Here is an 11563-nt window from a genome sequence, read left to right as displayed (position 1 = left end):
GAGGAACCACAGCCAAACAGCAGTGGCTTCCTGGAGTTTAACCATGCCTCCTGTCACACCAGAGGCCGCTCTGTGAGGAACGTGCCACGAAACACGAGCATTTGAAGCCCACTTTAAATAAAACAGTTGCCCACTATAGGTGCTTAGGAGGGAATTCCGGGCTTTTCTTTTGCCTTGAACCTAATGACTTGAATTTTACCTCAGCCATGCGCTCAATAAAACATGCTAAAGAAAAACCTTTGAGTCAGAGATTTTTGAATACAATGAAATTAGAATTGCCTACCACTAGGGAGACTGCTGTGACTTAACTGTCAAAACACTGTCCCATGTGGTTCAAATCAGCATTCGTCTGTTTGGACTAAGTGGAGAGCTCCTTCATCCGTCACTGGACTCGACCCCCAGCAGTCGGGTCTACAGACTCGGGGGCAGAGAGTGGTGGGAGGTGTCTGTGACTACCAAGTGCCGAGGGAAGGAAAATGGATAGGGCTACTGACGACCTGGCTCTCCAGGTCGTGCCGAGGAGGAGGGGTTTGTTTCTTTCAGTCTTGTCCCCAATTCTATTTTCACATTATTTCAGAGTAGGAAAAGCAGCAGGGAGGAAAGCTCAAGAAAGAAGACGGGCAAAAACTGGGCACATCTCTATTGACCACGAGAAGTCGGAAAATCAGATGGCTTCTGTGTTGAAGCCAGGCCAGTATTAGAATCAGGAGTCGACGATTTATTCCCTAATCTAGTTCTTCCAATAAAGTGGGTCAGATCAAAAGAGACGAATAATTCTGCACAAACGTATGAGCAGCAGCGAGGCTTTGCCCTAAATGAGGAGAGATGCCCCTCTGCTTCTCCGCTGCCGCCCTCGGCGTAAGTGTTCAGTGTGGGAGCATCGTGCCAGTCCCCCCTTGATACATTAATTTATGGATGGCCTTTTTGCCCCATGTGTAGAGAACCCCTCTGCTCTTGTCCCCCGGTTTGGAAGCCAAGCCTCTCTGGGGAGGTGCAGAAACTATCTGGTGTGGTGCAGTGTGTGCCAACGACACGCAGAGAGGAAATCAGAGGCCAGACTCAGTCCAAAGTGACTTCTAGCTTAGCAAAGGCTGCATTCGGCAACTGGAGTGACATGAACACCTCAGTTTTCACTGCAGCTGGAACGAAGTCACAGCACAGTCCCGTTTCAGGAGTCTGAAGGATGCGGCCGTGCTGGAGACCACAGATCCCAGGCACTAGCTGTGTTCCCTTCCTGGGAGAGGCCTAGACTCGAGGGAACAAAGACAAGCAACTACCCTCTGAGCTCAGCCAACATTACAGCTCCCATCCAGACGAGCCTTAGCACTACGGACACGGAAATGGCTCCTGAAAGGCGGTGCAGCAAAGCGGGCCGATGAGGGTTTAGATGGTTTTTGTATAAAGAGGCTTTCAGCTTTGGGGAAAAGCAGCCCTGGAGAGAACACTACTCCCATTCCAGTTGCCTGCTTGTTAAGCACTTTGTGGCCTTCCTGCAGCAGTGCAGAATGAGGTCTATTTTAGGAACTGGCTTCTTTACTGCGGGGTTAGATGCCAACATTTCACCAGGGTTGGACGATATCACACATGAGTTTCTGGCACTTTTAGGAGGGATTTCCTCCAGTGATACACCAGGGAATGGGCCTTTCAGTGGAAAGCGGTTCCCGGCGTCAGCGGCCAGCTCCAGGAGATTAATTGGCCATTTTCTCATATGCTTCATGTGCAAGATATTTAATATGAGATGAAAAATGGAACACGAGGAAAAGCAGGTATTAGCATGGTCTTAAGGAGGTGGTAATCCACAGATCTGCTTTTGTTTCGACAGTTTCTAAGCAGTGGAACAATGCCCTAACGGTGTACCAGGTGACTTGTTAGGGCTGAGAACAGTGAGGGTGTTCATGTGCTCTAAGGCATTCTGGGTTGAAAACAGCAATTGTGAATTTTCACGGCAGACACAACTCCTAAGCTGGCTCCGCTCTGTCCTATCAGATTTGAGTGGTGGTGGCAGAGAATGAGAATGTCATAGGCTTGTGGCTGGTACCAACCAGGCTGTCAGGACTGTACGAAAAGGAGAAGAAACAGAAGCAGCCGGGAGACGGTTCCAGTTCTGGGTAGCTAATGGTGATAGCACATCTATTTTTTTTTTTCCCCTTTTGAAAATAAGCAGAAAACGATGCGAGTGGAAAGTTCTCCCTACACATTTGCAGGGACCGCTCATATTTAGCAGGGCCCTCTACAGGGGTACTGGTGAGAACAAAGGCGTTTTGAAGAGGCATCCAGAATCTTACCCTTGACACACGGCAGGTCTGACCCTGGATGCCTGTGAGTTGGGACAGGAAATTCTGTACCTAGAGCAAACACATCGGAAGGGGAGGGGATGCCTCGCACTTCAGGCCTCCAATGCAGTGTGCTGGGAATGGCCTCGCTGACAGTTGGAATCACAGATACATTAATTACAGGGAAGGCAAAAGTAAGCTACAGTGACAGGGAGCTGGGGGCGGAGGGAGAAGGCACTTTGCCATGGGAGCACATCTGTTTTATAATAAGCAGGTCTATAATTCTCTTGTGAAAGATCGTGTTCTGCTATCTTTTCTGAGGCTGGAAAATATAAATACTGTATTTCATGAAGGGAAGGAGGAGAAGAGATGATCAGATCTGTCTGCCTGTTTGCCAAGTGTTTGAGATTTTCCACCCTTTTCCTTTCGTGTGCAACATTCTCTGTAACTAGAGTGGCGGAAAGTCAACCTGCTTTTTTCAGAGTAAAAGGCACCATGAGGCATCCCAGGAATAGGGCCCTGGCCTTTTAACAAGTTTTCATGCCTTGGTTACGGCTACTGTATGGTGAGAAAATAAATACACGCGTGGTGCTGAGCTATTAAGTTGAAATATGTGGTGTAGGGCTTACGGACCTGGCGTGGGTTGAGAGGTAAAATGTTTACCTTTAACTGCACAGAAGTCAGCCTGAAGTGTCACATTCTAAATGGACAGAAATATCATGAGTTGGGATCTGGAGCAAGCAGGGTGTAAGGACAGGAGCAATGGGGCAGAAGGTACCGTATCCTGGGAGCCATGCGTTCCCTGGGTCTTGAGAGCAGGGCAACTACTAAACCATGAAGGCATAGAAGGCATCTGCTCAGTGCGAACAATTCAGCATCTGCTCATAGTCTATTGAGAATTGGTTTGTCAGAAGCATATTTTCCTATTCTGGAAAGAGTTTAGATGGAAGGAGTGGCGCTGTCGGGTTTCCAGTGCTGTCCCGAGGGCTGTGTGGGGCACAGCGACTGCCACACTGGCTTTTACAAGGGCAGGGCAGCAGGAAAACACTGCCCTTCAGCTAGCAAAGCAATTCATCCTTTTTCTTATCCTATTATTTATTCATCCTTATTCTTATCCTATTATTTATTTCAGCATTTCTTGTTTGACTATAAGGTAGCAAATCTCTATGTGTATTTTCATTTATTTAAATAATATTAGATTTAATTCATTAATTATATCGCAAGTTTGGTATTTTCTTAATAGTCTACAGTTGGTATTTTAAATTTCCACGTTACTCTGACTTTTAAAAATAATTAAAAAATGTAAAAGCAAGAGTGGTTAACCTGACAAAGTAAAGTTCAAAATGAAAGTGCCGCGAAGAACAATGAGAAATAAAACATTTAAAAAGAATAGGTAGAAATTGTGTACAGAGGATTCTCTGAAAAGAAACTGAAGACCGGCTCTTGGATCCGCAGCCTAAGTACCATGTATCTGTACCCTGTCTACCAGTCTACACATCGGTGTCTTTAATAACAGTTACAGGACATTTCCTCCAGCCAGCACCATGAAAAATATCATAAATACCACCCATGATACCCTTAGAAAACTGTTCTTAAGAGAGCTGTGATTGCAACCTGGCAAATAATGGAAGGGTGTCACATCATCAGATGGGCGTTGGGATTTGAACCAGCAAACAAACTGACCACATGCGGTTATTGGTCAGAGGTTTCTTCTTTTCTCAGGAATAAACTTTATGAGATTAACTTCAAAACCAGAGCAGCTCTCCTTGTAAATTACAGATGAACGCTTTCCATCAGGGGGAGCCTGCACGCCCCCCCCTTAATGATCCCCACCTCCGCTGGAGGAACCGAGGCAGGAGAGCCAGGGACACCGGGTCCTGGAAGGATCCAGAGTCATTCCTGTGTTTTGAAGATTTTTCTTATGAAACAGATGATGACAGGTGCCTGCCTCTGTTGCCTCAGCCTCTGTAAAGGCTAACAATAAATAACACAAAAATAACCTGAAGCTGTTACTCTGCAGGAAATGCTTCCTCTTATGTCTTGTGTAATAAAATGCCCCAAGAGATCAAAAAAGAGTCTGAACTATAAAGCACGGTGTATACACCACGTTTCGCCTGGGAGCAAGCAGCTGAAATTCATGGCTAAGTGTAATTCAGCTATTGGTAGTTTTCAAGCCGCAGAGGCTCTGTGGACCTTTTAGACAACGATTTGTACAGAACATACGCACAGGACGTATAGGTATGTGTGTATACATATAAATAAATATATATCTATATCTAGCTGAAGATGAGACATACTCTTCTTCCAAATGGGTCTAACTGGCTAGTTAGGAAGCCATCCCCGGGCTGACGGATTGCTGATTGGTGCATCCCTGGTCTCCGGTGCTGCCCTGACTCAGGTGTTCTGGTAAGACAGCTCAAACATAGTGCAAGCCTCCTCCAGACTCTCGTCCATGTTCAGCCTCTGCCAGAAAGACTTCTGCTTCTTCTGCAACTCTCGGCGGACACACCTCGGGCAGGGGACAGACTTTTCTTTGCATTCAGAATGGAAAACGGCGCCACAGCTTTCACACCTGCAAAAGCCAACCAGGGACAGGATGAGCAAAGCGCACTCGCGTGAAGCCCGGCGGCTTCTGGGGCAGCCAGGAGCACAATCTGTTATTCTGGAGGACCCTACCCACGGGAAGAGAAGTGACTCTTAGCAATGGGCTTTTTGCTTTTCCAAAATGTTCAAGGTTGAATTTCAATTGAAAAACATTTTTGTTTTCCTGATTAGAACTAACTGTGGCCTGTGAGTTGTGGGGAGTTGGCAGTCGCCTGGCAACTCTGATTACAGTGACACTGGACAGAGCGCTAGAAGCTCTATGTGATCCTTTCCTCTCATGGAGACTGAAGTGTGGGCAGTGAGTCTGGGGTGAAGAGGCAGAAAATGAAGGGGAAGTACAAGTGCACAGGCTCTGCTTGCCAGACACAAACCCCCTGGTACAGCTGTGGAAATGGAGCTTTCTACACCAGTTAACGTGAACTATGTGGTTCTCTGTTAACTCACTGCCTTTGACACATTTTCATTTGCTGAATGATACCCTGTGGTCTGTCAACTCACGTGAGTATTTTATAAATTAGGGGAAACCTCCTGCCTTTGTAAGTCTCCCCTCATAACAGAAACACGAGCAACAGAGCATGAGAGAGCGAGAAGAAAACATTTCTTTTTTGCAACAACACGACAGGTATTGTAATTTATAGAGAGGAGACATTCCAGGTAGATGACTAGTTTGTTGTCTGGCTTCCTGGGAGCTTGCACACGAGTCTGAATAGCTTGTTTTTACTGCAAAGTTTTTAATAAATGAGTAATTGACAGCTTGACCACTGCTGCTGCAGTGAGCCGCTCGCTGATGTGGACTGAGTTCTCATCCTTCCACACAAGTGACAAGCGACTGTTACCTTGTCCTAGGAGCCCAGGGAACTGCACCTGCATGATTTTGTTCAGCCACCAGCATCCAAGGAGGGTGCAAAGAGGGCTGTGAAAGAAGTCCTTGGGGCTCAGCCTCAGGCTTCTTTCGCTTTTCCTACTGCGTCTGGAGATTCAGTCCTGGGCACAGGAAGGTCTTGGGGTCACTACTGCCCAGGCTGCCATGGTCTTAGTACTAGCACCATTCAGGATTCAGAGGGTTTGACCTAAAGAGCATCTATCTTCCTACCCACCCTCATACGCTGGAGAGGATGTAGTGACTTAGGGGAAACACCTTCCTCTGCTCCAGCTCCCTTCCCAGCTAAGCAGAGATAACACTGGCATCTCAGCTCACAGCTGCTTCAAGCCTCAAATGACATCATAGATAAAGTGTCTGGCACAGTCCCTTCCTGGGAGGCTTCACCTCTGTCACTGCAGTGACCCGAGGACATCTCAATCGACCCCCTCATTGCCTGGATGAGGAAATTGAAATTCCAAGAGGCCTAGAGATTGTCTTCCAGGGAGGCAGTGAGCTGGAGATGGAGTGGTGACTAGAACCCAGAACTCCTGGCAGTCCTGCCGCAGTGCTGACTGGGTGCCACTCAAGGCCTGGTCACCTGAGCAAGAGCAGGGCTCTGTTGTGCAGGGACAGGGACACACAGGGCCTCTGGTCAGAATTCCTGTGTCAAATCACAAGTGTTTCTTTGTAGCTGAGCAATCATGGGCAGGCTATTACGTCCTCCTCGGTGCAGTGGTTTCATTTGTAAAACGCTGTCATGGCGACCTTCTTCCTACCCACTGGGCTGCTGTGATGGAAGGGCCCTGCCAAAGTCAGTGTGACCCCCCCCCGCCAAACACACAGGTGACTCTAGCACCTGCTTCCTCGACACTGGTGCTGTCCTGGTCCTGGCAGGGTCACCTTTAGCATTCCTCTCTCCTCAGCCCCTCTCTCCTTCCAGAGAGGATGAAGGTCAGCCCAGGCCTCGGAGCACCGCTCTCACCTGGGGCCAGCTCCGCCCTAGTGGCAATGGCTTTTTTCCCTCACTGGGTCACACCTCTGTAACCTCCTGTCACTAAAGTGACACTAATGGTAGCTTTTCTCAAATACATTTCCTCCTCCTTCCCCTCTTGCCCTGCTGGGTTAGTGAGTGATTTATACCCTGCAGGGATATTGCCCGGGGCAGTGGGTGATGGGAGGTTCCTTTAGTACCACTCCCTTATCTCTGCTGATACCAGGTCCCCATGAGGGAAGAGATTGAGTCTTATTGGATATTTCTGGTGCAACAAACACCCACGGGGTGATGGAGGGACTGAATGCACCTGTTCTTTCCAGGCAAAGGTCAGTAACTGAAGAAAATCATGAGATAAAAAAAAAAACAAACTAATGATTTCAAAATAGTACCAATCCTATTTTCTAACAATTTGTAACCCAGCAAGCATCTTTTAAACTGTAGTATGGATGGACTGATCAATGACCTGTCCAAGTTTGGAGAGTCTCTGGTTACTCCCTCCTGCAATCCCTGTTTTCTCTTTATAGGAAAAGAATACGGGTCAGAAAAGGAAGGAGAAAGAGAAACTGTTCTCTTACACAAAATTATGGAGCTCTGTAATAAAAAATGTAATGTGCAGAAGAAATACTTACATTAAGAAATATAATATATAGGTTCGCTCCTCTTCAAAAATATGACTTTATTAAAAAGGATTTTTCACTTTAAAAAGATTCACTGGCTCCTGGGTGTTTACTGAGTTTCCTGACTGTATTTAAAATATGATTTAAGGCACACAACTTTTCAGGAATACATCTTTCATATAAAGCAAATCTACTAATGTAATCGTCTCTGCTGAAAATTGCAACAGGTAAAGAAAGAGAAACGTCCCTTTGGTGTTCCTGTGTGATCCGTCAAATGAAAGCGGCGTCTTCATTTCTGAGTCATCCAGCCCTGCTGTGAGCGGTTTCAGTTCTTTTTGGTTGTTGGCGTACACCACAGAAAACAAAGACCTACGTCCCCCTTTCCCAATGTCATAGAGAATACAGCTACAGGGAGACATATTTACTATTGAACAAAGTCATCCAGTGGGTCTTTCCATTTTTTTCATGAAAATATCTATTGCATCACTTAATCTAGGGATCTCAACCTTGGCACTACTGACATTTGGGTCAGCTAGTTCCTTGATGTGGGGAGTTGTCCAAGCATTGTAGGATGTTTACCAGTGTCCCCAGCCTTTAGCGACAAGATGCCAGTAACAATATCCTCCCTCTGCCCAGTTGTGACAACCAACAATATCTCCAGCTGCTGAATGCCCTGAGGGGACAAAACCATCCCGGTTGAGAGCCACTAATCTAATCTACCTGGAAAAGGCATCAGGAGGCCCTGAAACAGCACCTCCCACACTGAATTTGCAAGTGTCACCTGCTGGCTCATAGTCTTACCAGCCAGTAAGGCCTAGCCTAGTGTATTCTTATAATCTGCTTACTCTGGATTTTCAATCTACCCCCAAATCCATCTCGGTGCTTGGCCCTCAGTCACACTTGCTTGCTCTTTGGCAGAACACCTCTGGGCTGTTTCTTTGTGCTGTTTTCTGCTTCTTTATGCCTTACCTAGGTCATCTAACAAATCAAAACCAAACTGTTCACATTTGCCTCACAAAATAAGTTACTTTTATGTAACTGTAAACCAGTTAGGTTTCAGTAACTTCTGCAATGAAAAAGTGACCGGTAATGCACTGGCCAGAGTGGTCGTACACTGCTGCAGAGAGGGAGAGCTCGACTTGAGTGAGGAGTCCCAAGTCCTTGGCCCAAGTCGGCCTGGGCATCACAGGGCTCGTGGGTCCATTTCTGAACCTCGCTCTCCACAGAAGTAAACGATGAGGTGGGGTTAGATGGAATCTAAGGTCCCTTCCAACTTGCAGATTTTGTGGAAGGGAGAGAAGGTGCGAAGCTTCTCTGGGTTGTCTCTTCCTCTCTCCAAATTTTCCTGTTCCAAGGTCTAGGGATAAATGAGCGGAAATGCCGCTTTGCTCTCTCCTCCTTGGAAGTCTTGAACTGATAAGCTGGGACTGAATTAAAGTGTAAAGCATTACTTTTAATTTAATTTATTTGCATTGATTAATCAAGCTATGAAATAGCTTTATATAAACTTGTATATACAGCTCTATCAAAAGGACCTGATTCTACTCCTATCTCATAAAATTTTAACTAAACATTAAAGACTCCTTTTTAAGCATTCTCCCAACCTCCACCAGGATTCCCTCACCTCACAAGAAAAAGAGAATTGTTAAATGTTCTGGGGGCATTTCAGGGGAGCCAGCTAGAGGCAGCAGACATCTATTACTCTGTATGGAAGTATTTTTGTGTTTTAACCAGTGGAGCAGCTACCCTGGACTGAACCCGGTGCATACACCATAGGATAGGACTAGGAGGGAGGGACCGGGGTTCTGCTTCTGGGGAAGCTCTAGTGTGTCCTGGCAAATTGGTCCCCTTCCTAGGACAGCAGCAAAGGGACATCTATCTCCGCTATTATGGGGCAACATAAATATCACTTTGTGTCTTAGTAAATGTACCACAGAATGAGACTATGCGTTTTATGAAGTCTTTGACCTAAACATTAGCTTACTGACTCAAGGCAAGTGAGAAAGAAGTTCATAACCTAGAAATCTAATAGTCTAATAGCCAAGAGATAGGACAGACATGATGTTCTTATTATAGCTGTTCGAACCAAGAAAACCAACCTGCCGCAAACTAGCAGAACTAAATATGTACAGGGAAAAAGTTTCACTTTCTCAAATATTATGGCAAAGAAGCAAGAATTCCTGGCTGCAGACAGTTTCCTGTTCTGGAATGCTGATGATGTGAGACCAATTAGAGACAGGCCCATTGGCTTTGTCTGCACCCTTCCAGATTCTAGCTGTACACAGGGAGGTTACAGGAAGCTGCTAAAGGCCCCTACCCTGAGTTGAGGTCACTGAATGCTTCTGCACTGTTCCTGTAGGGTTCTTCTCCTTCTGGGCTTTTATTTTTGGCTCAGATATTTCACTTGGATTGAAATTCAGGCTTCAGTTTGGTTGGATCTCTGACAAGCAAAAGGACAGGCCTGCAGAGCAGGGCAGAGCCTTGGCTGATTGCCACTCTGCAGAGCCCACAGGGAACAGGGTGTGGCTTTGTGCATGGCTACTATGTACGGCGCCCCACATGGCCAGAAGCTATTATTGGTTTTTCTAAGAAACCAAAATGATTACTTAAATCTCTAAGCTAAGGGTGGTAGTTATTGGGGCCTGGCCATTTTAATGTTTTGGTTGGTGTTTTTTTCTGCTATTGTGTAAGTTAATGAACATAAGAAAACAATTTGTAATTTGCTTAAATACATATTCAGCTAATATCATGTTTGGCATATGCTTGCGTGTGAGCATAAGAGCCATGTATGTCTTTATGGATGTGTGTTCAGAAAAATACACAGGACAGGTTATTAGACAGCTGAAGTTTAAATGAATTACATATAATTTAAAAAGATGATAAGATCCATTCGTTTGGGGGAAGTAGGAAGATTAAAATAAAAAAGGTTAAGGTATAATTTCAGTAAGAAGCTGACTACAGTTGGGTGCTGATGGCGGGAGGAAGAGAGTCCCAGGTTTCACAGCTGCTGCCCGGAGCATCACCTCCACTCAAGGCTTTCTCCAGGCTGAACAGAAATCCTGACTTTTCAAATGCCCCTCTGTTTTGCTTAGTAGCTCAAGGACGCCGGGAGAAGAAGCAGGCAGGATGGTAGGCAAGAGAGCAAGGATTTAGAAATGTTAGATTACAGACGATGGATACTTGAGGAGTGAAAAATGGATTATATTTGGGCATATCACTTTTAGATTGTGATTTCTTTTTTTTTTCCTAAAGGTAAGGAGGTTGGTAAAAATGTATCCATATGGTTTGCTCGGATTGGAATTGTATGAGACTGAAAAAGATTCAGTTCCTGCCTTAGATTTAAATCTTTTATCCATCTTGAATCAATTTTTGTAAGTGGTAAGAGAAACGGGTCCAGTTTCAGTCTTTTACATATGGTTATCCAGTTCTCCCACCACCATTTATTGAATAGGGATTCTTTTCCCCAGTGGATGCTCTTATTTGACTTATTAAATATCAGGTTGTTGTAAGATGTTAGTTTCATCTCATGGTTTTCTATTTGGTTCCAAAATCAATGTTTCTATTTTTGTGCCATAGGAATGGATTAACAAACTGTGGCATATGTATACCATGGAATATTATTCAGCCACTAAAAAAGATGGAGTCTTTACATCTTTTGTATTAACCTGGATGGAGGTGGAACACATTCTTCTTAGTAAAGCATCACAAGAATAGAGAAGCAAGAATCCAATGTACTGTATTCTAAAATCAAGGCAGTAGATGAATTAATACAAGGGGGGGTAGGGAAATGAGCACGTAGGGAGATGGGAGGAGAAGGGGAGTTGGGGGGGCCACAGTATATGTCACACCTCTTGGGAGGGACTTTATCTAATAAATGCAATCAGTGTAACCTAATTCTTTGTACCCTTGATGAACCCCAAACAGTAAAAATGAATTTAAAAAAAGAAGGAATACAACCAAAAAAAAAAAAAATAGGTACAAGGGAACCGACTTGCATAATGACCTTAAACTGATTCCTTTAGGCCAAGACACACACTGGTTTTCTGTGAGCTCAATTTGCATCTTATTCCTAAAAATAATGAAGCAATAAAAATTTGAAAAAATTGGCATAAGAATACTATTCATTTGGTTATATAATTTGTAGTATGTCATAAGTACGTGTTGATGACCTAAACATATTCAATTTTTTTTTTTTTTTTTTTTTTTTTTTTTG

The 11563-nt window shown here is 44.9% G+C and overlaps 1 protein-coding gene across 1 annotated transcript in view; it reads right to left on the bottom strand.

Moving 5' to 3' along the window:
• Nucleotides 1-3504: 3504 nt before the first annotated feature.
• The window catches only part of PLEKHM3 (pleckstrin homology domain containing M3), a 176115-nt gene continuing 168056 nt past the window's right edge, over nucleotides 3505-11563 (bottom strand). The window contains exon 8 of the mRNA XM_003784992.2: nucleotides 3505-4845. Coding sequence (XP_003785040.1) covers nucleotides 4668-4845 — 178 coding nt within the window. The 3' untranslated portion in view covers nucleotides 3505-4667. The remainder of the gene's footprint in view (nucleotides 4846-11563) is intronic.

This window comes from Otolemur garnettii, unplaced genomic scaffold, assembly GCF_000181295.1.
Source record: "Otolemur garnettii isolate 467f Iridium unplaced genomic scaffold, OtoGar3 scaffold00013, whole genome shotgun sequence".
In the NCBI taxonomy this organism is placed as follows: domain Eukaryota; kingdom Metazoa; phylum Chordata; class Mammalia; order Primates; family Galagidae; genus Otolemur; species Otolemur garnettii.
Note: the sequence above shows the minus strand (reverse complement) of the source record. Positions and strands in the feature narration are given on the sequence as shown.